A 27,171-nucleotide genomic window follows, 5' to 3' on the forward strand; every position below is an offset into this window, starting at 1 on the left:
TAATTTCTGTTTTAGTTTTGGCTATTTTAGAGCAAGTTAAATTAAATTAAAAAAAGAGAAATGTGTCCTTTATGCATCTATGCATTTTTTATGCACGTATGCAGTTTCTATTCATTTTAATTTCAGTTTTGGTTTTAGTTATTTTTGGTAAAAAAAAAAAAAAAAAAAGTACACAAAAAGAGAGAAATGTTTCAAGCATAAATAAAACGTTTAAATTTTGTATATTTTGGTATATTTAATTATATTTTAGTTTTAGTAAATTGGTAAGTTTTGTCATTTTAATTTTATTTATTATTATTAAATAAAGAATAATAATTTATATATTCTTTAAATGTCTTAGTATTTTTACCACTTTTTAAAAAAAGTTAATGTATGGAAAGTGAATATAGTTTTTATTAATTTTAATTTCAGTTTAAGTTATTTTAGTATAAACTAAATAAAACTGAGAAATGTTTCATTGGCAACTAGCTGAATATATGTGTGTGTGTGTGTGTGTGTGTGTGTGTGTGTGTGCGTATATATATATATATATATATATATATATATATATATATATATATATATATATATATATATATTATTTATTTATTTATTTATGCCTAGTTTTACGTTTCATGTTAGAATTTTATCGCGCTCTGTCTGCTCTTTATCAGGTCTTTATCTTTAAATGAATACAGCAGGTCTCAGTGAATCTATTGTCAGGCGGCTGATTTGAAGTGGGCTCTTTCTTGACTCGCGATGGCTGGAGAGACTAAAGGGGCTCTTTGTTTTCACAGAAGGCTCTGTCACTACTTCCTGTTGACACAAGATGAATGTCCATCACATCCTGTCTCCAGTGTTGGTGCCTGGTGTTCGTTGTCTGATTGACAGCTGAATGAATGAAGCCAAAGCTATCTTCTCTAACAGAGACACGACTGTTTCCCGTCTGCGGACGTGACGAGACTCAGCTCGGTATGACAGTTTATCTTAATGTGTTAAAACAAGACATTCGAACACGTTTTTTTTTGTTATTTTTATAAAGCATACTACATATGTTTGTTTTCAAATATAAAACAGAGCTTGTTGTAAGTATCGGCGCTAATGTAGAGTACTGTAATGAATCTGAACCGTGCTGAAACTACCAGTAGGGGGCAGTCGTGTTCTTTGTTGCCATTGACATCTATTACCACGAGAGGGCGACATTAATGCTCTTTTTGTTTCTAACTCTGATGTCATATATAGCACAAGGGACTCAAAAAACTTTGCTAATTAAACAAAATAATAAATAATTTGAAAGAGAAATGAAGTTAGAGTAAATAGTAAAACGCCTTATTTTTGTATCACTGATATACTAAGGTAGTTTTTATTTTTATATTATTTGTTTGTTGTGTGTTTTTGTGATTTTTTTATTTTTATTTTTTGTTTATATTAAATATATCTTTATACTTTTTATAGAGTTTTAGTTTTTAGTTTAGTTGGGTTTATATAGTTTAGTACTTCAAGCTGAAAATAAGAAATGTTGCTGAAATAAAACAAGATTTTTTAATGAAATAAAATGAACACACACACACACACAAATTATCATCAATTTTCTAATGCCTCTAAATTATCATATATATATATATATATATTAAACAATGTTTTTATATTTTCTGTTTTCATTTTAATTTTAAAGTTTTTTTATTTCATTGTGTGTTTGCTATTTTGATTGTTTTTGTGTGTGTGTGTGTGTGTGTGTGTGTGTTTATTATATATATATATATATATATATAAATATTATATATTTAAGTGTTAGATTTTAATTTTATTTGCTTAGTTTAGTACTTCATATGTTGCCTAGCTGAAATAAAATACATTTTACCAACTAGCTGAAAATAAAATGTTTCAGGTTTATTTTTTTTAATGTTTAATTTGTTAACGATATTAATCCTGGCACAAAATTCACTTAAATATATATATCAGAAAAATTTATAGATCTTATACATTGTGTTCTAATTATTTTTGAACTAATAAGTTTAATGATTCATGAAAACTAAATAACTAAATGATTTTTTTTTTACTTGCAACCTCTGCTGTTTATACAATTGATTGTATATTTAGATTGAATGTGAAGAATTATTTACTTTCAACTTACATTACATATAACTTCATGATTTGCTGCATACATAAGCTAACTTCATTTGCTATATATACAGTATATTTTTTTATTCTTGGTTCTTTTTCTTGTTTGCAAAGTTATTTCTAGAGCTGCTTATGTGGTTCAGACAGTGATGGAGATGTTAGTGAGGCCTGGTCTCTGAGGAACCGGCCTCTTTCAACATGATTTACAATCTAAAATTTACACTCGCTCCTCCAGCACTCAGCATTCTCCCATGATTTCATTTTTATCAAATAGACCACAACAGCAGCTCAGATCATTTAGTCAGTTGATGAGAAATGTTCATATTAAGATCTGATCGATTTCAGACTGGCATCTTGGCAAATCTGAGCACAGTGTGAGACGTCGCTGAGGTCTTCCTAAATACTAAACTCTCTCTCAGGACAAAGTCTCCATTTGATTTCTGGAGAAATAATTGAGATTCTGAAGAGATTTCTTTTGTGATTTTATTTTAAAGCGGTCTACCAGGTTGAAATCAGATCAATCAGTTTCTAGTCCTTCTGACTGAACATATAAACCATCTTCGACTGTCAGCATGTTAAAAAAGCTAAAAAGAAAGAAAAAGTGTCTCACATTAACACCTGTAGCTCTTCATTCACCTGCTAGCATTATTAGAACTGACAGACGCGATAAACATAGACTTCGACTTCATCTACACGTGCAAATTACAACACAAATGAACAATGTGATCACACAGAATGTGAGATTATTTCTGTTCTCAGCTGTGGTTAGAGGTTGACATAAATTCATAAGGTTTCTGAAGCAATTAAACGCACAGTTATCTCCCAGGCTCTTCCTCTGAACCCAAGCACATGAAAGATGCATGAGCCAGAAAGCACACCACGGCTCTCTAAAGATTAACGCTGTTGGACAAACTCTGCGATTTTATATTCATTGAGATCATCTTCAGCTTATTTTTTTTGTAATTTTATAGATTACATAAGGCAATAGTTTTTGCATAAATGGCTGTATGTAATGTAGAATTAAATAAATGTAGAATAAAGCGGTTTATTTAGAATTTCGAAAAATTACGAGCAGTGTTGTTCAGTATTAAAAATCAAGCTGAAATAAAATAAAATGAAAAACTTAATAAATAAAAAATGTTGCCTTGGCAACTAATTGAAAGAAATATATTTAAGTATAAATTAATAAATATATCAATAAAAATATATTAAAGCTATATAGAAAAATTAAATGAAAACTAATAAAAAATTGTATAGATCACATACAGTATGTTGATACTTTCTTGCATAAATTGCTGATGTGGAATAACATCTTTAATTTAGACAATCTATAATCATGAGCAGTGTTGTTATTGTTAACTATCTAATCAAATTAAAAGCAGCTGCTCATTTATGGTCATTAGCTGGTCCACGCAAGCCAGTTTGTGGTCAAGTGGACTATAGAAAATGGATTTTAACCTGGTAGACCAGTTTAGACCAGCAACAAACCACCTGCCAGGTTCCAAAAAAGCAATTTGGTCATCTCAGACTGGTATGGATCAGAATGAATACACAGCAACATTCAAATCTGAAGTTTTGCAGAATGTACACAAAACTCAAGTCCTCACCCGATAGCTTTCCCATACTTTGTGCTTGTTGTGGTTACTGAAGTTTAAAAACAGCAGCAAAAATGGAACAGACCAGCAACTATGTCCTTATGCATATTCAGACTCAGTGAATAAAGAACTGTAACTGTGCAAAAACGGTCTCACAGTTAGATTTTTATTGTTAAAATGACCATTAAGAGTTCAGTAATGCTATAGTACATTATAATCAGGTCTGTTCAATACTGTCCAGTGAATACAGCAATGAAGAAATACGGTAGAAAGCTAGTATAAGATATGATTATACCAAAACTGCTCTTGATTTATACTGTTTGGCATTTACAGGTTTTCAAAAAACACTACAAAAGAAGGAAAGAAAGAAAATGTTTGTTGGCTTGTTCTCGCTTAATCGAGTTAAAGTCAACATGAAAGTCAGCGTAAATATCATTCCACTTCGGTATTTTGACATACAGTATTTTTGAGTGAAATGGTACAAAAATTAATTTATCCAGCAGGAACTCATTTCATTTTGATTTCATGTTAACTTTGTTGTTTGTGTTGACTTTGGATATATCTGAAATACTGAACGCTACGTTGTTGTAAGTAATTGTTACGTATCGCCTCCATTAATCTATTGAACTGCATCATTTTTGTAGGTAGCTGTAAAAAATATTTTGAATATTAATCCTTCTAATTTTTTGGGGTGGTTTGTGAAAGTGCAAAAAATGTGCATCAACAAAAGACAATTTTGTATTAAGAAATTAATCTTTCTCATCTATATTCATATTCATTTTACTTGAAAAGTAAATATATCCATATTTGAATATTTCCATTTGGAATAAACTAATAAGCTAATAAACTTAATTTGATACATATTTATCAGTCATAAATGAAGTTTTCCTCTCAAAGAAATCATGGCATGGTTTATTATTAGCTATTTAAATCTATTTGATTTAATTTAAATAATCATATTTTCAAAATGCATTTATTCAAATTGCAGAATTGGTATTTAATCTTTTCATTGTGAATTAAATTGAATTTATTCAGTTAAAAAGCATGAACATGATTAAAATGTGAAAACAAGCAATATTCAAGTTTATTCAAATTTATAAGACTGAAACAAATTTGTTTTATTGATTATAAATATATAATCCCGGTTACTGTGTATCTAAATATGCATCATTTTATTATTATTAGTTTGTTTTGTATTCCAAATGGGTGGACATTTTAATTTGAATACATGAATCTTAAATTGAGTTCTAAAATATTTTGAACGCGCTCTGTTGGTCAAAGCGGTAAATTCGTGTGACAGACTTGAAACTGAAGTGAAATTGGTGCGGGGAAAAATTCCCCTCATGCAAAATTCCCAAATGTCTGTTTTTTTGTTTAAATGTCTGGATTTCACTCACAAAAATTTGCCAAGCAATGGTAAATCTGACCACACTTAAGGCCTGTTCACACCAAGGATGAACACTAAGATAACAGAAAATATATAGTTATGAAATCATACTAAATTGATAAGAATAGCAGAGTCTACACCACTATATAATGATAACAGAGCATTTAAAATGGCTGATGACAAACTGCAGTGCGCGCTTATAATAAATAAACAGAACGATATCATACATTGTGTGGATGCTAATATAGTTATCGATCTTGGTGTGAATGAGCCTTTAGTCTTAAGTCTGTGTCCTTCCATGTGAAGTAAATCTTGCTAAGCGGCACAGTTTACCCCACTCCTATACTTTTCATTCATTGATTTTGCTTCGATTGAATTGTAATAAATTACAAATGACACCATTTGATAGTTAATATACATAAATCCATAAGGATAGCAACAACAGTTCTCACCTCCTCCTTATATGCAGAAATCATATACTCAAACTATTCTAGCATGTGACCTTTGACCTGAGTGAATACAAGCGACCTATTTCTGATAATAATACTATGAAATAAAGTAGTCAGTTGTACAGTGACAGTAACATTTGAAAAGCATTGTAAATTGTTTTTTCCAGAGCGAAAAAACCCCTCAAAAAAATCCATTCAAAGTCATCACAATCATTGACTATCATCGACTGTAATCAAAAGATCTTTCATTTTCCAATCAGGCCAAAGCATCCTTGAAAGATCACCATTAGAAATGTTGTTTTTACACAGTCTGTCATAAAATGCGCCGTAGTTTCATTGTTCCTCTGGACACCCCAGAAGCTCCACCCTCATAGTAATGCGTCCATACCATGACCACGGAAGAATCCGGATGAATCGGGCGTAGATCGGCGGATCTAACGCATTCTTTCTGTGCGTTTCATTGTCAAAGTTTCCTTGGAAGATCTGTCAATGACACCGAAGGACAATGCGTTATTAAAAATTGCTGAATCAGGCGTTCTGATGTCATTTAAAAGTGCACAATAATGTTGCGGTAAAATAGGCTATATGAAGCAGACGTGTGGCTTTCATACACCTCTTAACCTGAGCTCTTTTAATAGCACTTTTTAAAGGACGTCGTTCACAGATTAGTCCTCTGAGAGAATCTATTCCAGCAGACCGTTTCTTATCAGCGCTGTCAGAATATATTACCCAGCCAACACCACTAACAACCCCCAACCACCACACTTATGACCTTACAGTGTGTGTGTGTGTGTGTGTGTGTGTGTAAGTGTGTGTGTGTGTGTGAGGAAAAAAACGGTCTCTGTGTGTTGAGGGATAAGGAAAGGGTTATGAGGAGAAAAGATCACACGTCACATCATGTGACTCAAAAAAGCAAAAGGGGTAGTTCACTAACAAAAGAAAATTCTGCAAAATCCAGCAAAAATTCACCCACATGTAAATCTGTATGACTTAATGTGCTAGTGATTCAATGATGCATTTGTGTCTCCCTGGAAGTCTCCCTGTGGCATTTTTCTTACATTAAAATTCTTTAATAATAAACAACAATATTTGCCTACGCTACAATTTAAAATTTGGAGTCGGCATGATTTTTTAATGGTTTTAAATGTCTCTTATGCTCACCAAGGCTGCATTTATTTGATTGAAAACATAACTATAAATAAATAAATATAAAGTAAAAACAGTAATATTGTGAAATATTATTTCATTTTAAAATAACTGTTAATTTAAAATATAAATTATTCCTGTGTATTTTCAGCATCATTACTCCAGTCTTCAGTGTCACATGATCCTTCAGAAATCAATCTAATATGCTGATTTGCTGCTCAAGAAACATGTCTTATTATCAATGTTGAAAGCAGTTGTGCTGCTTAATATTTTTGTGAAAACCATGATAAATTTTTCTTAGGATTGTTTATTTGAAATAGAATTATAAATATCTTTTCTGTTACTTTTGATTTAATTCAACTTAATTCATCCCTGCTGAATAAATGTATTAATTTCTTTAAAAAAAATCTTACTGACCCCCAACATTTGAATGGTAATGTACTTATATATTTATTATGTATTGCATATTGATGCATATAAATGAAAATATACCACATAGCAACACTGGCAGCCATGTACAGCACCCTAGCTTCAGTCTAGTAGTATCTGTCTAATAAATGTTGAATGTTAAATAGAAATAACCGTCTCTCTATTCTCCACAGAAGGACTCCTGCTGGAGTTTTGTGTCTGAGAAAAGCGTTCGTCTTGTCAGCTGCTGCTGCTCCAGATGGAAAGCGTGGAGGTGATTCTTCAGCTGGAGGTGGAAGATTGTCAAAAAAATGCTGAGAGGTTGAAATTTTTCTCATGGGTAACGCTGATGTCATGTCCTTCATGCAGTGTGTGTGAGAAGCACCATCTATTTCATACAATCAGTTGAGTGATTTTTATAAAAGACATTAAATTAAAAAAAGTTAATAAACTAATACTTTCATTAAAAATATGGCATCTCCCTCGAATGTTCATGTACATGGAGAGTGTCCTACCTTATCCTTCTGTTGTTTCTCATCCTGATACATGAGCCATTTCTCCCCATCATTACTGAACGCCACTTTATAGGAACCGACAAACTGCACATGCCCGAAATCTTTGGCTCCTTGGGTGATAATTCCTGTGATTTTGGTGGTAATCTGAAAATCCACCTGGTGATAATGAGAGAGAGAGGGAGAGAGAGTGTTTCTACAGACTTTTCTGTGAAGAAAACAACAGAAAATGCTTTGCAATGTCACATTCCATTCTAGCCCACGTATATCATTTTAGAAGCTAATTTTCTGCTGTTAAGAGCCCTCCACAAAACCACATGCTTGTAAAATATTACTGTAATACAATGAAATATTTTTTGCCAGCATGTACATGTAATTTTGAATGGCAGTTAATGGAAAAAATGATGGAAGATTATTCTCTCCACCACAGAATAAAAAAATGTAAAAGGTAATTGCGACTTTTTTCTCGCAATTCTGCTTACATCACAATTCTGAAATTGCAAGATATAAACATAGAATTCTTACGTTCTCGCAATTCCGAATTTATAACTTGCATTTTGGAGTTTATATTCTAATTCTGACTTTCTCCGAATTCTGAGCTTACATCAACACACTTTTGATTTTATATCTCACAATTCTTGAAAATAATTTGATTTAAAAAAAAAAAATAATGAAAAAATATTTTCCTCAGAATTGCAGGATCTTTTTTTTTTTTTATCCCATTGTGGAAATGGGCTTCTATAGCAAATGTAGTTATAAAGTTATGAGCTCAAAGATAGATTTCAGCATCGATAAAATAAAATGATAAAAAGGAAAACTGCAGGAGTAGCTGTGCAAAAATAGAAACTGGCCATCCAACATAAGGTGCTTGCAGTGTAGACAGCTCTGCTCATGTCTAAAATTGTCTTTGTAAAGTAGGTTATACCTCTACTAACGGCTAAAGGTGTCTGAAGGTAAAACAAATCTCACAGCTGCTTTGGTGGGACTGTCTCTCAACCTGTTATCTGTTTAATACAGCTTGAATTCACTGCCCTTCACAGAGTGATGGACGCCAGGCTAAATCACAGCCCTCGTCTGCACTGCAGAGTTCCCCTCGGAGGACCGGAGTTAATCAGTGCCACTGACACCGCAGGAACGTCTTCAGGCCGCTGAATTTGAGAAGTCTATTACTTTAGTGGTATTACAGGATTTCAAGGCTGCTGTAATTAACTGCTCTGGAGCTTCTTGTTTTTGCTAAAAAAAAAGCCAGTCTCAGTTAATGAACTTGACTTTTATTAAAATAAGCTGTGGCATTTTATGACAATAAGATGACATGACACCTAAAGGCCAGAAAGTACAGCATGCTTCTCTAAATTCAGTATATGCATTTCTGGATGGTTGGCAAAATTCAGAATTTGTCATATATTCAATTCAACATTTAAATGGCCACACCCACAGGGTGTGTTTATGTAAATACTTGTATGTTAAAAACATTAAATTACAGTAATTTACAGTAATTTTATGCTTAATTATTTTGGTATAATTGGTCAAATTACTTTATCATGTGACTAATAATGATAATAATTATTATTATTATTATTTAGTGAAGTCTATTTTAAGACAAATGTTGCATAACTGAGTACTGTGAACTTTAATTCTGTAAAATAATTAACATGACCAAAGCAGCAATTGAATTACACAGCACAGCACTAAATTGTTTTAAGAACTCTAAAAATTGATAACATCAAAATTCTCATTATTTAATGCATAACTGAGTAAATTAATTGTATTACAAATAACGAACAAATTAAAACATACTTATTAGTGCAATAAGCACATTTGTACTTATTGTACATTATATTGAATAAACTCATCATCACAGAATTTTTTTTTTTATAATTTTATTTTAAAATATGAAAAATTGTTAATTGTTTTAACAGTACCAAAATTAGTTTACAGAAATCTGTCTGATCAGTTCGGAAAAAATCATTTAATGTTTTTAAACTTGGCATCATTTAATGTTTCTGGAAATACCTTATTTGACAACATTAATGCACTGAAAAAAATTGGTGTAGAAATAATTTTTACTCAGGAATTGTTAGTAAATGTCACAATTAATTAAAAAGCAATGGCAAATAACGTATTGAATTAGATGTGAAGTAGAAAGACTAAATAGCATTTTCTTGTAAAACTTACTCCAGTAATCTTTGTTTCATTTAACATTTTGAAAAATCACTTTTTACAGCATAGATAATTCTTATTAAAAAATAAAATGTAGGTATATTATTAAAATCCACAGCTGTTTTATGAATATTTTTATTTCGGGACACAACTGTGCAGTCAGTACGGACTCTCTCTCTCTGTCTTATGCTTTCATGAGGACTCAGGTTCTGCTTTCTGACCTGGACTGACGTGAGCGGCATTAACAGCAGCTCTTCAATCTCAGAGGAGCATTTGAGCGGCCGGGCTCGGCTCTGCAAGCGTGCAGGTGTAATATAATATATACATTAGCCTGTTCTCTCGGATCCAATTTCCCGATCTCAGTTCAATGGCAGCAGACTCAGCCATTTAAAGACATTACGGCTCTTGGGTCTGAGAACAAGCTCAGACTTACAGTCTGTTATAACGGCAAACAATGAGCAGCCTACTGGGTTAGTTAGATTAGTGATGTTGGAGGTACAGTAGCTGACCACAGACTGACCTGTGGGTGTATTTGTAGGACTATGGGGGAAATTAAAGATTATCCTGCAGTTTATTGAATGCATGAGGATTAATGTATTTATGTGGCATATTAAATCAGGGCTGAAATCGTACACTTAGCAAGGATGATGCTATATGACACATCCTACTACTCACCCTGTGTCAAATTCAAATGATCCCATTGGCTGAAAGAATTTTTTTGTGATATGATATAACCTATTTGGTGCCAATTAGAAATCCCAAAATCGCCACATAACCATTCTCTGGTTGTCTTTCTGTCACTCCAAACACCATCACTATTCAACGTTTTTAACTCCCTCAGAGGCTGAAACTGAACAGGAAAGTTCTTACTTTGACTGTACTAAGTCATGAATATTTAATGAGGCAAGCATTGTTTAGTTCATGATTGGTTGTCTGTTGCTAAATAATTTGGCACAATATACGAGCACCTTTGGGACTGCATTTCCAAGGGAGAGCTTCATAAACTAGGATTAATATTGTTTTAACTCGGTTAAAAATTATAATAACCCAGATTTAAACATAGTGAGAAAAGCCTTATATTTTAGCTTGCTGATGTATTTAGTCTAATGAAGCACAATCAATTAATTTTTATTTTTTTAAATAGCTGAAACTGGTCTGGGCTGGCTTGCTGGTCTCCCAGCCTGGTAAAAATACAGTAAAAATAGTAATGTTGTGGAATTAGTTAAAATAGCTGTTTTCTATATTCTATATAAAATTGTAATTTATTTCTGTGACCAAAGCTGAATTTCCAGCATCATTACTCCAGTCTTCAGTGTCCCATTATTTTTCAGAAATCATTCTAATATACTGATTTGCTGTTCTATAAACATTTATTATGATTATCTATGGTGATATTTATGCTGCTCAATATTTTTATGGAAACCGTGATGCATTTTTTGATGAATAGAAAGTTCAAATGACCAGCACTTATTTGAAATAGAAATCTTTTATAACATTCTAAATGTCTGATAGCATAAATACTGTCACTTTTGATCAATTTAATGTGTCCATCCTGAATAAAAGTATTAATCTTAAAAAAAATAAAAATAAATCCCCCCCAAACTTTTGAACTATACTTTTTTATATCTGTCTCACCTGCAGCCACTGGGATTGGTCGTTATGGGCTGATGTCCATGCGTTGACCTTGCCCTGTTTGTCCAGTCTGGCCTTGGAGGGTTCCCAGGAGAACATGTCCATGTTCAGGGTCTGAAACACACTGGAGGCGGTGATCTGATAGTTCTGGATGTGTCCGGTCTTCATCCCCATGGGCTCTGAACATCCTGAAAAACAATTGCAAGAGTGAACATAATTCTAACTCATGATGGTGTCGGAGACAAACACTGCGCACTTCAAAACACAGACCTGTGAGCTCACAGCCCAGGAGCTCCATTCGCAGTGTGCAGTGTTTTCTGCATACTTGTGGGTAAATGCGGATGTACTGCGCTTCGATTGGTGGACTGAAGGAGTTAGCTGAGGGGGAATTATTATCAGTATTTCCGGTGAATATCTGCAGTAAAATAGCATAAACAAAAACAGTGATTATAAACATTTTAAAAATTGCAAAAATCCTTAACAAATAAAAAAGTGCAAATATTTATGAATATGATAAAACTCTAAAAACATTTGGTTATTAGACCTCCATTAGACCTAGTATTTGATTCTGATTGGTCAGTCATGGCTCTCTCAGGTGCAATATTCGTGCATTATCAAGCTGAACCTTTTTCTTTTTTTTTTTAAAGAAATTAATACTTTTATTCAGCAATGATGCATTAAAACAATCAAACGTGACAGTAAAGACATTTACAATATTACAAAATATTACAAAAAAAGTGCTTTCTTTCTTTCTTTTAAATAATATAAAATAATAATAAAATCAGCTTTTGACAAAAATATTAACCAGCACAACTGTTTCGAACATTGATAATAATAATAATAATAATAATTAATAATAATTGCTTCTTGAGCAGCAAATCAGAATGATTTCTGAAGGATCATGGGACATTGATGATGCTGAAAATTCAGCTTTGCATCACAGAAATAAATTACATTTTGAAATATATTAAAACAGAAAACAGTTATTTTAAATTGTAATTATATTTCAAAATATTTATTGTTTTTCCTATATTTTTCATTAAATAAATGCAGCTTTGATGAGCACAAGAGACATTCATTAAAAACATTAAAAAATCTAACTGACCCCAAACTTTTGAATGATACTGTATTTAATTAATAAAACATTATAATTTTAATGATATAATTTTAACTCAAATCATTATGTGCATTTATTTATTTATAATTATCAATATTACATGAACTCAAAAATAGCTGTCATAGACTTCAAAAAAATTATAATAAATGAAAATGAAATAAAATGTAAGTGATGAAATCATTCTGATCCACATTAAAGGGAGATTTCTCACTGATATATAAAACAAGAAGAGTCTGACTGATAAAAATAAAAACTGGAGAGGGGGGCGAGTTGGCAGGAGAACGTCGGACAGTTTCTTAATTTAAAAAAATCCCCCTCGGGCTCTCTCATCTCAACTGGAACGAACGGTGTGCCCCGTCTTACCATGTCCTCATCTGTGTCCTTGACTTTAAACATGCTCCAGGCTTTTCCGTCGTCACTGTACGCCACTTTATATGATTTCACGTACTCTGGGCTTCCAATCCGCTTGGCACCCTGTGTTATCAGTCCGGTCACCCTCATCCTCCGCTGTAGATTTATCTGTGAGTGGACAGCACAAAATCGATGGCCTCAGCTCACAAGATGAACAATTGAAGCCTCGTGGGCTGTGGAGTCATAATTTGTCCCTATAAGAAATTGCTGTGTATCTGATGACGGCCGTGTATCTGGAGAGGGGCTGTGTGGAAGGTAAGCCATAAAAGTTTGCATTGTGAAAAGCACTATACAAATAAATTATATTAAATTGTCCATTTTACATACATTAAAATTTTTATGTACATGTATTTACATATATATATATATATATATATATATATATATATATATATTTATATATATATATATATATATATATATATATATATATATATATATATATATATAATTTTTATTGATTTGTTTTTGTGTGTGTGTGTGTGTGTGTGTGTGTGCAAAAAAACTTTATTAACTTCATAAGTGAAGCTTTCAAGAAACATATTAAAATAATAATTTAAAAAAAATCCATGTCATGACCCCTTTAAAGCAGCAGTAAGAACATCTGAGGACTAGAAAACAGGAATGCCGTTTTCCAGCTACAGATTGAGGTCTTATTTAAAAGCATTTTGGCATCAAAGCCATCTTTAATCTTGAAGGCACAAAAATAAAGTCAGGCACACGCAGGACAATGGCAGAACAAGGCTAGGGATGTTTTTGTGGTGGCAGTGTGCAGTTACCACTTAAGTCATTATGGTGGCTGTGAACATTATTTTGTGCAACCACACTGTTCTTTCTGTGTGTCTCCTAATGAAATCTAACACTGATGTGCTTTTAGAACTCCTGAAATGTCTGATGAGATTTACCTCCTGGTATAAACTAATAACCGTGGGGCGTTTGTGCTTTTTCTTGAAATTGCTGGTTGGCTTGCACACAGCTTAGAAGAGTTGTTAGTTGTTATTTATTGGTTTTGCTAAGGCAAGCGTTAATCTTACTGTTGCTTGTATTTTGCTCATGAATTGATATTCAATTATAAAAAAGTCTAAAAGTTTTATTTTCATCTAATGCAGTCAAAATGTGGCAGGATTACCTGAATCCATGGATATCGGTCACCCTCGGCTGCGCTCCAGGCATTGACGAGGCCCTTCTTGTTGAGTCGGGCGAAGTACGGAAGCCATTTCTGCAGGCCGAACAGAGAACGATGTGTGGAGGAAGCCGTCACCTGCTGGTTCGAAATGATCCCCCCTTCCATCCCTAAAGGTCCAGAACATTCTGAAAGAACAGACATGGTAAGAGCAACAACTGAAACTCAGTTGTTTCAATTAAAAAGTAACCTTCAGTGTTGGGCAGTAATAATGTTACTTTTTGCATTCACTAGTAGTGTAACATTAGTTACCATCCATAAAACAGCTTATTACTCAATTATTTGTGATGCCTCAACCCCTACTGATTTGATATCCATCAATCCAATAATTCATAGATTTATTTTCATAATTTTCATGACTCGCATAGGCACATGAAGTTACCAGTGCAGCAGGCAAGCTTGGAATATGGAAAAGCTTACATTCAGTGGATGGAAATATTGCTATTACATTGATTTTGTCAGAAGAAAAGATGTTCTGAACACTGATGTGCACGTTGTGGCATTACTTTACTCTGGCATTACATGGCTTGCCCACCCACATCCCTCTGATCCCGATATAAATGATAGTACTATAATTAAAAAACTTTTTAGAAAATGAAACATTTTCTAACGAACTGTGATTTCTTTTGAAATATAATCATATTTGGGTAACAGAGAAATTATAGCTACAATTAGCTTCAAGCTACACATGAGATTTATACAACACTTTTACTTAAAAGTCACTATCAGTCACCATTGAGTGTTTGTAATAACTTCTGACTGCAATTTAATGTGGATTTTGGTCAAAGGATGAGGCAGAAATATATTGTTTGTAACATTTTAGAAGAATTTTCTGGGGAAGATTCACAATTACAACTTCTGTGTGGCGTGAAGGAAAAGTATTATAACTAGTAGTGTAACTAATTACTGTTGCTAGAAAGTAATAAGAAAATTAACAATATTACTCATGAAAGGAGTAACTAGTAACAAGTAATAAATTCATTTTTTTGAGAAAGGAGCCCAACACTAGTAACCTTCTTCTCAAATATTTCTTTTCAGAAAAAAAAAAAACCCCTGTAATCTCTAAAAAGAGTTTTAGGAAATATCTGAAATATATCAAAAGTTGAATTGTTCTATATAAACTCAAACATTCCACATTAAATTTATATCTCTATACTCTTACTGTGTGTCAACAATTGTCTCATTTGTAGGACTGTTTTCATTTTTAAAACAAATATTGGTGACTATTCTGGGAATTTCCTGCAATATTTATTCATCGGTGCTCCACGAGGCCAGTGTAGTCCGATTCCCGAACGAATGACTCTTACGAGTCGGTTCTTTTTACTGAATTAAAAACATACATTGCCAAGAAGTAGGCCGAATTCAACTTTGGAACGAATGTCTTTTAAGAGCGAATCAAAACACAGCGCACTACAATAGTGTAGTTTGATTTCTGAACAAATGATTCTTATGAATCGGTTCTTTTTACTGAATCAAAACTGTCCAGCGTCACCTGTGTAATTTAATTTTGGAACAGATGATCCTTATGCATCCGTTTTTTTCAGTAAATCAAAAAAGCTCAACCACTGAAGTACAATTCCAGCATAAATGAATCTTATGAGCTGTTTCATTTTAGTGAATCAATCACATACACCTTGAGCTTACAAATGACTTATTTTAGTTTTAGTTTTAGTTATTTTAGTATAAAAAGACACGTTTCCTTGGCAACTATTTGAAAAAAATATATTTTTTGTATATTTTATTCTATTTCATTTAATGTTTATATTATTTCAAGTAGCAAAAATGCTTTTTTATGGTTTTGGTTTTAGTTAACTACAGTATAATAACCCTGACTAAGACCAATCATTGAATTGCATATGCCACCTCTAATATATTGAGAAGATATACGAAAAGTCTAAAAATGCTAAAAACACAAATAATGCAAGAACTGATTTAAATAAAAAAAAATATCTCATTTGCAGAAAGCACTTAAACTATGGCAGACAAATCTTTGTTTTCTTACAAACATAGCTAACAAGGCAAGATCAAGCACTTCAAAGGAATACCACAAATGCATTGTTCTTTGGTCTCGAGTGATAATATGATAACATTATTCTTGCTCTCGTTGGTTCCCGCCACAGACTCCATATCGACCCCTGAAATGCCATCTTTCTCTGTTTTGTCCTCAACACCATCCAGCAGGTCTGAATTTTTAAATGCGATGTCCTTGGATTCGCCGATGGATATCGTGTCCTTGCTCTCACACAAAGAGATGCTGTCTTCACTCTCAAAGCCGAAGATGTCCTCCCTAGTGTCATTGCTGTCATCAGTTCGTCCACCTGTGGAGATGGCGCCCACTCGCTGGTGCTCCGGGGAGAACAGTAATGGAGTAACTGAGCCATCTCCGAACGATCGCATCGACTGGGGAGATTGGAAAAGGAGCCGCAGGCTGCTCAGACTTGCCTGTAGGGAGCTTCTGCTGCTGTGTTTGGACAGCATGATTGCAAACCAAACCTTCTCGAGGGTTGTAACATTTATATACACCCCTCACAGCCATGTAAGTAAGAAAGCATGACAGTAATCTTCAACTAATTCAATTAAACGTTCATAGATGTGTTAAGCTACAGCTGGGAACTTCTTGTTTTGAGCCAGCACAAAAAATACCAGCAAACAAGTCATGGTTATGCAAGTATTGGTATTCTCTTGAGTCCTAGTGTGTAAAGTGAGTAATAAGGGGTTTCTGGCATACTTTCTGGAGACCGAATGTCTAGGAAATATTGCATGGACTAAAATAAGTCAAATAGAATCAGTTCCCCATCTGAATTTATGTAAGCAATGTGGTTCCCTATTCAGTCAATGTCACATTGGCCTCATTCACTCAGATTCTCCCAAAAAAAGCTGTTGAAGGCAGATGGCTCCCATCCCCAAGCCGACAGTTTTAGTTTGAGTTTGCTCCTCAAGAGATGCTGTGGTTTGAAAGTGAATATTTAAACACATGGATTTATTGAAATGAGGTTATGAAGTCAATTCGCACTTACTGTACTGACAGTTCCGCCCCATGTATTCGCCGGGACACTGGCAGGTGTAGTTTGCTCGCAGGTCTGTGCAGCTGCCTCCATTTTTGCATGGGTTTTTCTCACATTCGTTAACATCTGAAAAGACAAGCAGACATCCATGGACTCTTCAGAAAATGATCAAAAGCGACAACCTGGAAAAAGCTACAAAAGCTCAATATATATATATAGTTTCTCATTATGATTGATTTGCCACAGTGATGAAAAACCTCTCTCTCATCTTTCCAATTTACACTGAAAGTGCTTATTTACACATTAATAATTAAGAGGGGATATTATTGCTTAAATGCTGCTCTTTGATTATCCTTTATGTTTTAAGTATCAATCATTTTTGTTTCTTGCCAAAGTGTTTCAGGTATAGACACAAATGCTGAAAGAACATTAAGAGTATAAAGCTATGAAATGAATGTTCATTGCAGCTCAGAATATTTGTTCATGGAAGAATATGATGATAAATGCTGGAGTTCATTCTGAGATCCAGGACTTTTGATTTAAGACTAATCTTGATAAATGAGTACATTTTTGAGACATCTCTTCTGAAAAATCTCTTCTTTAGGAATCATGAGATTATAGAATGTAAAAAAAATATATTTTTTAATATATGTAAATAAAAAAAATATTTTGAAGTACATTTTAGAGTAAAATACAATTTCAGTCTTTCAAATTCAAAATGTTATGTTTCAACTTGGTGTTTCTTTGTAATCATGTGAAATTTGCTAGAAATTTCTAAGTGAAAATTGTAAAGTTTGTTTTAGAAACTAAATACAGAGAACAAAATATTATTGTTTAAATGATGCTCACTGAAGACTTCAGTGTTGAAGTATCAACTTTGTCTCAGATGTTTCTTCCCAGATTCCTTTAGATGGTGATACAGCTCTGACAATTTGTTATTGGAAGTATTTTATAAGAAATCTTCAAGATCATATTTTTGATTGCAGAATTATCTTGACAAATCTGAGCACAGTTTGAGGTATTGTTCAGATCTCTTCTGAAATATCACTTCTTAAGGAAAGTTGTAAATTAAACATTACTGTAGTACATTTTACAAGAAAATACTCTTTAAGTCTTTCTACTGCAAAATTTCATGATTAATTCAGTGTGTTCTTTGTAATTATATGTGAGAAGTGTAAATTCTACACCCAAATTCTCCAGGTGAAACATTTGAGATATTAAAGAGACCTCCTTTTTTTTTTCTTAATATGCAAAAACATATTAAACCTAATGAAAACCCTTGATTTTTTTTTTTTTTTTTTAAGTTGTCCACCAGTGGGCGGATGTTTAGTCATCATTTTTCATTTCCAAGCCAATTCCATGAGAAAATCTAATTATTTTTCATTTTGGTGAATTGGTATGATTTGAGTCGTGTGGAAACATACGGATTTTAGGAAAAAAATCTAAGCATAAAAGTCCACCTCTAAACCGAACCCTCAGTGGAACATGAGCAGATCGTAGGAAAACATACAAATACAGTAAGACTGTAAGATTGTACAAATTCCAACAAATTCCCCAGCTATATTCCAAAGTGTAGTTACGAATTGCAATGAGAATATGTTGTTAATTTCATTAGTGGGCGTTGTAACAGATTGACTCCTTGTAGCAAAGCTTGTGGTGTCCTATCCCGGAGTTCTGCTGTAATGACCTCTCTCCTTGATTTTTAAGCAGAACGAAAGGAACTCAAGAGACTCGTTACAGACAGAAATTCAGGGATCTGCAAGGTGGAGCACAGGCTCAACTGTGTCAGATATCTGGAGATAAACCAGACCTTTGGGTTTACCACAACAGAAGAGCACTGGAGGGCAACAACCAAATCCACAGCTTAAACAGGGTCACCTCATGACCTCTGAAAGCATGGATGAACACAACAAATGTGCAATTTAAGGATCTGATGTTAGATTGCACTGATCTTCTCATGGGGTGGTGTCAAAATAAAAAGAAAAGGTAATGGAACGGGACTATCTCACAGAAATGATATGCAAAAGAACTGGATTTGCAAATTCTAAACCAGACTTTAATTTATCTTAAGAAAATGTGAGTGGGTCTTGCTTGTGTAAAAACTGTTGTCACGATGCTGGAGTGTTATGGAAGGTTTCCAGCGCTTTGCTGCAAAGGAGTAGTTTTAACAAGTTGCAATGCGGTTGCTATACTAGCCTGATATTCTATTTTGCATTGTCACATAAACACTACTGTTTATAATTTTGGGGTCAGTAATTAAGCAAGAGATTAAATGGATCAAAAGTGACAGTAAAGACATTTATAACGTTAGAAAAGATTTCTATTTCAAATAAATACTGTTCCTTTGAACTTATTCTTCATTAAACAATCGAGAAAAAAAAAAACTTTATCACAGTTTCCATTAAGCAGCACAACTGTTTTCAACATTGATAATAAGAAATGTTTCTTGAGCAGCAAATCATGATCATGTGACACTGAATCCAGGAAAAAAGTTACATTTTAAAATATATTCAAATAGAAAGCAGTTCTTTGTACTTGTAATAATATTTCACAATATTTACTGTATTTTTGATCAAATAAATGCAGCCTTGATGAGCACAAGAGACTTGTTTCAAAAACATTTAAAAAATTAACCGACCCTAAACTTTTGGTAGTAATTCTTTCATTTCAAATCAGAAAAAAAATGCTGTGACCCCTAAAACAAAGCATTGTTTTTTTATTTTGCTGCATTCAGTGGGGAATGACCATTGGCATTCAGCTTCATGCTAGTCATGTGCATCCAAGCAATGCTGTCGGTTGCGATTGAACGAACTCGTCCTGATTGGTGGGATTCCCTCCGTGGGGCCAAAGTCCAGCCAGTCAAGCAAGTAAATTGGTGTGAGGAACAGAGGGGGGTTGGTCAGCTGTCATGCTGGATTTGTGGTACTGGACGCTTCTTCCATAGTAAAAGACAGAGCCTATGACCTAATAAATGTTGTTTTGAGATGCCCAAGTTCCTTTTGGTTGCCTCTTCTCCTGATCAGAGCCAGTCTGAGAATCGATTTCCGTGCCATTGTTAAACACATGCTGATTTCGGCATTTCGTTTCTTAAGGAAAAACGAATTCAATGTGCCGAGTTGTGCCAAGACAACTAGGTTAATGAAGTCAGTGGTGCTTCACACAGTATGATCACTAAGTCAGAACCAGCGGCGGATCCTGGCATAGACGAAATAGATGAGGATGGCAGCGCTCCCTGAGGTGGTATATACTTCACTTTTTTATTATGGCTCCTCCACAACAATTTCACCAGATTGCACCAGCTCTCCTGTGAACCTTTTATTGAAAATGAATTGTGATCTAGAGGGCAACTTTTTCCCATCAGCTCCCTGTGCTATAGTTTCGCCCCCTCTCACATCTGTTCATCTGTCTGTCTGCTCATGGAAAACACCACCAACATACGGTCTATTTAAAAAAGGAAAAATCTATTACTTTAATTTAACTGGCGTCATGTGACATTACATTTTTTCACTTTTAATTTAATTTAGTTGAATTTTTTATGTAATAATTTAAAAAAATGATTCTTTATTTTTATTTTATTATTTTTTGTTTTTCCTTTTGTAACAGATCACTTCTAAATTCTTTTGCTGTGTGTGTGTGTGTGTGTCTACATATATATATATACACATACATATACTGTATGTACACACACACACACACACAATTGTTATTATTATTATTATTATTATTATAAAAAATAATATTCAAAATATATATTTTTGGGAATTGAACTGGAGCCATGTGCATCAGTTTTTTCATTAATACATTTTATTTTTAATTTAATTCAATTTAATATTAATTTAATGTTCTGTGTGCTTGATTCTTTATTTTTGATTGATTGATACTGATTTTATTTTATTTTTTCCTTTTCTAACAAATCACTTCTGCTGCTGACATATGGTTGCATTTTTCATTTCTTTATAAAAAAAACGAGCTATAGTGACATTATAGTCATGCAACATTTTTTTCATATGTTTAATTATATACTAAATTGAATTAAACTAAAATATAAATTAATTTAATAATTCTATGATTCTTTGTTTTATTTTTTCATTGATTTGTAAATTATTATTTTTTTCCCCTTTTGGTTTTCATTTAAATTTAATATAATTTAATATACTACCAGTTTATTTTAATTTAATTCTCTGTGTCTTGGTTTATGTTTATTTATTATTATTATTATTGATTTTCTTCTCTTTTCCAACTAATTTTACTGGAACTCTTCACACTTGTTGGTAGTTTTGCAACACAACGGATAAGCCCAGGATGTCATTTATGTCTAGTTACATCCCTGTTTTTTTTTATAAATGTCACACTCAGCTAAACATCCTACATGAGGTCAATATGCTATGAAGTCTAATTATTATGACAAAAACTGAGCAGGTCATGGGGCCCGGGGCAGATAATGAGACAGAATGTCATTCTCTAAAAATTCGACCAAAAAATAGCCTGAGATTTCTAGGGCCGTTGTTCAGTCTGTTTTCCAACCCCCTGCTACTAACCGGGCCTCAGTGTCTTATCTTAGCTATACTTTCACTCCAGCATTAATTATAGACTACGCTTAGAAGTCAATTCAGGAGACAGTGCACATTAAGGTCACAAATGCACATGTGCATTGTGTATTAGGCAGTGCAGAACAGAGCCCAATATTCTTTCTCCCATTCGATGAATAATGCCGGTGGTGTGAGGTAACCACAGAAACAAGAGAATCAGGACAGAAATGCAACAAATAAAAACAAGCTCTGACAGCAAACAGATAAAAAAAAGCTCTTTGTTAATTACGTTCCTGTCACTTTCCTAAGTGTTCTGGCACAATAAGCTGTAGAAGTTTTTATGAGATGAACTGAAGCAGATATACTGTATAAAAAACATATACTGTATATTTACATTGATGCATTGTATTTCCACACTAGTGAAACTAAAGCCATAAAATATACTACAGTAAGTGCGCTGACTTCTTGTACATACTTACAGACATATGTTCTTCCATCACTGTGGCAGAAGTCACTTCTCAAGTGGCCGATATTTTCATTCATATGCCTGTATAGCATTAAACTAGATGTGTTATTATTCTGGTAGCTACTGTAGATATAAAGATGTTGATGTTGATGTTGCAGCAACAACGAAAATGCAACATACATGTACTTGCATTGTCTGAAGGTGCACTATAATAAAAAGTCTTTATTATTGTTATTAGTATCATTATCATCATCATCATTGTTGTTGTTGCTATAGTTATTATTGTCATTATTATTGCTTATAATATTTATCTCCACTGGCTTCTCTTTTTTTAATGCTTCCTCCCCCACACCTAGATGCAATGACATGCTCACAGACACATGAATGCATTTACATGAGTTATCAGAATGGACTTGTAATGTTTGTTATCAGTATATATGTTTGTTTGTCCAAGTGACTGTGTATTTGATACATGTAAACATATTGTCACATTCTTTACTTGCATAATAAAAAAAAAAGAAGGTGGACTATACAGTACACCATATTTTTGAGCACAATTTGTTATATATATATAAAAAATATTTTTGGTAAATCTTTAACATTTTTGTATAATTTTACAACAGTTTCTTACTGAATTTAGCCATACAACAAACTTACAAACTGGAACAAAAAAGCAGGTTGCAAGTTATTATTTGGTATCATTAATTTGTATTATATATATATATATATATATATATATATATATATATATATGATATTTTTTTAAATAATAATATAAATAGCATATGTATAGCACTTATTATTTATTATAATATTTATTATCACTGATAGAAAATAAATATGTAAATGTAAAAAATATAATTTAATACATTAATATTAATTTTAAAGTGTGTCTATACATTTTAAAAATTTAACTTCATGCATTTAATTTTCATTTAATATTTTACATTTTATATTTCAATTTAATTTAATATAATACATTTAATATTTTTTATTAAATATAAAATGTAATATTTAATTTTATATATATATACTGTACATTATACATAAATAGTTTCCTCATATTATAATTGAAATATGTTGAAATTAATGTATCTAAAAAATAGTTTCTTACTGTGTTGGCAGTGGACACCATCGAAGCCAAGCGGACACCTACACAAATATCCGACAAAAGTGTCGCCGCGGTAGGTCTCACCGAGTTCACACACCCCTCCGTTGTGACACGGGTTCGGGCGGCAGGGCCCTGAATGACAGAAACACAGTATCTGAAATCTGCAGGGTTCATTTGAAGTGCTACATAAAATCCTACTAGAGTTTATTGCAGCTTGATCTGTAAGTGAACTTGATGTTCAGTACGTATCCCCACACGGTCATTATTATTTCATGTTTTTCAGCTCTGTCTGAACATCACATTAAATACTGCATTAGCTATAAAAGAGGACTCAAGAAAGTGTGAGTGTCTAATGAACGCTAAGCAGATGTTTAAATATGAATTAACTAGTGAATGGAAATCAAGGCTGACATCATTTATGTTCATGGCTCATAAGCCGTACATGAGCCATCTGTTTAATATGGCATTCATATCTGGAGTCTCAATGAGCAAAGCTCTTTTGAACCTTTCTTAAAATGAGGAAAACAGGCCATTGAAAGAGGCTTCAAATAAACAAACTCACCAATTACAGCTTGCTCTTCCCAGCCTGATGCTGTTGAAAGAGCAGAATGCACAATGAGATTCTGTCATATTCTATCTGCACTAATAAAAATGGAGATTCCAAGTAGATGAAACAGTAGAATCTTTTAAACATCCACTAATTTTTATTTAGTTCTATTTACATATTATTGTAGCCCAGTTTGTACTGAATATAGTGTTTTCAGACTTGAGCCATGTATATGTTTATAAGCAACTGAAAAAAGCACAAAAGTCAGGGGATGTCAAAACTTCTCCAGGACCCCAAAACCCATTAGACCCCATAGGGTTAAAACCATCATGTCCTGCACTAATTTCTACAAGGAAAATGTAGAAATGCTACAGTAGAACCATATTATTCACTCCAAGAGTGAAAACTATAACGATAAAAACAAGGTTTTAAAAATCATTCTAATTCTATGCGAACAAGGATGTACACAACTATAATGATTACGGCACAGAGATCACATTCAGAATTTTTTTTTCCACCTGATGAATGAATTTTTTCCCACCTTTTGGAACCTTTATTTTTAAGAGTGTATGAAATTAGAACTTAATCTCCAAAAACCAATATATCAAAAAGTTTCTTCGTAGAACCATCAATGCCAATAAAGAAACTTTATTTCTAAAAGTGTAGGCAAATACTTAATAAAACATACCACTCCATATATTTTTTAAATGTGTTTTTTAACAGCGGAAATTGCAAGACATTAAATCTCATGGGCCTTTAGGCTTCTCAAATCCAAAAGGACACAGTAAAAAGTGCCTTAAAAACTCACAGGAAACATTTTCATCAGCCGGTGTACTGGGACAGTCAGCACCGTTCTCACATGGAACCGGTTCACATACTTCACCTACAAACCATGAAGAGATATAAACAGGAAATGAGTAGAGATTCTTTTCCAAAGACAAGTCACCTCTACAGCATGGAAAAAGGCATGTCGCAGAGTGATGCACATAAGTTTGTGATGCTATATCCTCAGCTGTGCTGTCATTTCGGCCTGATTTATTCAGTAACTTTGAGTGTTTACACAGGTGTCCATGTCGGCCGAACTTTGGAATACACTTGGCGACTCTTAAAGATGACAGAATGCCAGTGCTTCAACAGTGTGTACGGTTAAGTGAGATGGAAGATTAGAGAAAACCGTTTGTGTTAGAAAAGAAACACGGCTGACTGAGCTGTCTTGTTTCACACTGATCCGACACAACCTGAGGGCATGACACTCACAGCAGATTATAGTAGCACGCTCCTTTTGCTTTTGCTTTCCAGTACAATGAAATTCACACTGCCAGGATGCTTGTTGTGTAACTTGCATTGATACAAAAACACTGGCACTGCAAACTTGCGTCTATCTGATTATGAATAACAAAGTGAATCGGGAAGGAAATGAGTGACTCCTCAAAGCTTACAGTTTTAATGAATCTCTTATACAGAAATGTACCATGGTAATTCAGTTTCCAACGAAAAAAAAGTAGTTATTGCTACTCTGATAAAACTGTGGTACTGTAACATCAATAAGAAAAAAGTAATATAGTTACTATTGTAATACCGTAGGTGTTGAGTCAAGTACCATGGTTTGAATTGGAATAGCATTCAAAAGTTACGGGTCAGTAAGATTTTTTGTTCAAGGAAATTAATACTTTTATTCAGCAAGGATTAATTAAATTGATCAAAAGTGACAGTAAAGATGTTTATATTAAATGTTACAAAAGATTTCAATTTCAAATAAATACTGTTCTTTTGAATGTTCTGTTCATCAAAGATTCTAAAAATGCATCAAATGTATCAGTTCACACAAAATATTAAGCAGCACAACTGTTTTCACATTGATAATAAGAAATGTTTCTTGAGCAGCAAATCAGCATATTAGAATGATTTCTGAAGGATCGTGTGACACTGAACACTGGAGGAATGATGCTGAAAATCACCCGATTCACAGGATTGAAATACATTTTAAAATATATTCAAATAGAAATTTTAGTTTGTAATAACATTTCCTAAAATTGCTGTTTTTTAATATTATTTGATAAAAAACATACAGTGTTGGTGAGCATAAGAGACTTCTTTCAAAAAAATAAAAAATAAAAATCATACGGACCCCAGACTTTTGAATGGTAATGTACTGTACCTCAGAGAACAATGTAAACACCATGGTAAATGAATATGATAATCATTCAGCAGTACCAAGGTATATACGGATTGAATGAGATCCCATAATGCATTATACATTTTACTCTTAAAACTCTAATAAATATGATATTTTGGTGGAAATTATAGTTCATAAGTACATTTTTGTAAGCATAACAATGATTATAATCATTTTAATAAATTAATGGCATGCAAAAACAACAGGTTTCAAATAAAAACAGCTCCAATAATTAATATTACAACAGAACAACCCTAACCCATGCAGGTGATTTCTAATGAAATCTCAGTGACAGTCCAAACGGAGTCATTCAATGTAAAGGTCAGTCAGAGAAGTATGACATTTAACATGATCACGTTGAGGCTGCAGATGATAACAGTGTTTTGATGACTATTTATTGCGCAGATGACCTCTGGATCACCTTAAAGTAACATCAAACAAACATCCCAGCTCATAACAGCGATGACAGCACTGCAACTTGCACAAGCAGGCGTTTACTATTCACTGCCATCTTTATGTGTCAAGCAGCTGTGCTTGCATTAATGTCATATTTAATTGAATGTCTGTTAGAGGGCGCTGATAGAATCATATGCCCGAAATAACCCGAGATCTCATTATCATCTCCCTCATAAATTAGCCTACGTCTGATGATATTTTAATAAACGCACCAAACGTTGCCTCGAAGTTCTGATGTGTGTTATAAACTTAATCTGGGTTTGTTCTGTGCAGATGTGAGGTGTATGTTGAACGCACAGAGTTGTGATCGGTGAAACTCACCCGCGGGTGTCGGATGTGAGATGGACGCGCCAATGCGGACGACCAGGAGCAAAAATAAAGGCACCATCGCGGGGAAACTTGTGTATGTCCGCTGGTTCTCCCGTGAAGCCTCGATCCGTCCCGTGTTTCAGCCGTGATGCAGATATAATGGCAGAGAGACTCCGAGCAGTGATGCTGCGGCTGCTGCTGCTTCCGTTCTTACTGCAGTGATGAAGATGATGATGGAGACTCGACACTGGCAGGATTCACAGCATCAGTGTAGACGCACCCACTGATCCACTCATCCTCAGAAAAATAGAAGAACTTTAATTGTATAGCCTAGTCTAGTGCATAGAAATGTAGTTACTACTTGAGGTATAGCTACAGAGTGGAACAAAAAGAAAAAATTAATAGAAATAGAGGCCCTTATTTGATTTGACTTACACAGTTTGCACGGCCACGTGCAAGTTTAAAATGTTTT

The 27,171-nt window shown here is 33.4% G+C and overlaps 1 protein-coding gene across 1 annotated transcript; it reads right to left on the bottom strand.

Annotated features, from left to right (window-relative positions):
- Nucleotides 1–3,841: 3,841 nt before the first annotated feature.
- edil3b (EGF-like repeats and discoidin I-like domains 3b) lies at nt 3,842–26,987 on the bottom strand. The gene is made up of 11 exons (XM_042765438.1): nt 26,712–26,987; nt 24,567–24,641; nt 23,774–23,803; nt 23,215–23,343; nt 17,118–17,231; nt 14,047–14,228; nt 12,870–13,025; nt 11,660–11,804; nt 11,393–11,577; nt 7,601–7,756; nt 3,842–6,014 (listed from the first exon to the last, which is right to left on the bottom strand). Exons 1-11 carry the CDS (start codon nt 26,776–26,778, stop codon nt 5,865–5,867), a joined length of 1,389 nt encoding a protein of 462 aa, XP_042621372.1. The 5' UTR covers nt 26,779–26,987; the 3' UTR covers nt 3,842–5,864.
- Nucleotides 26,988–27,171: the final 184 nt, after the last annotated feature.

Source organism: Cyprinus carpio, chromosome A10, assembly GCF_018340385.1.
Source record: "Cyprinus carpio isolate SPL01 chromosome A10, ASM1834038v1, whole genome shotgun sequence".
NCBI classification, from domain to species: Eukaryota; Metazoa; Chordata; class Actinopteri; order Cypriniformes; family Cyprinidae; genus Cyprinus; species Cyprinus carpio.

Coding starts and splice junctions, on each gene's coding strand:
- edil3b (XM_042765438.1), bottom strand. CDS start 26,778: ATGGTGCCTTTATTTTTGCTCCTGGTCGTCCGCATTGGCGCGTCCATC. Junction 24,642..26,711: donor CTCACATCCGACACCCGCGG/GTGAGTTTCACC, acceptor CATGGTTTGTAG/GTGAAGTATGTGAACCGGTT. Junction 11,805..12,869: donor AGGACACAGATGAGGACATG/GTAAGACGGGGC, acceptor ATTTTACTGCAG/ATATTCACCGGAAATACTGA.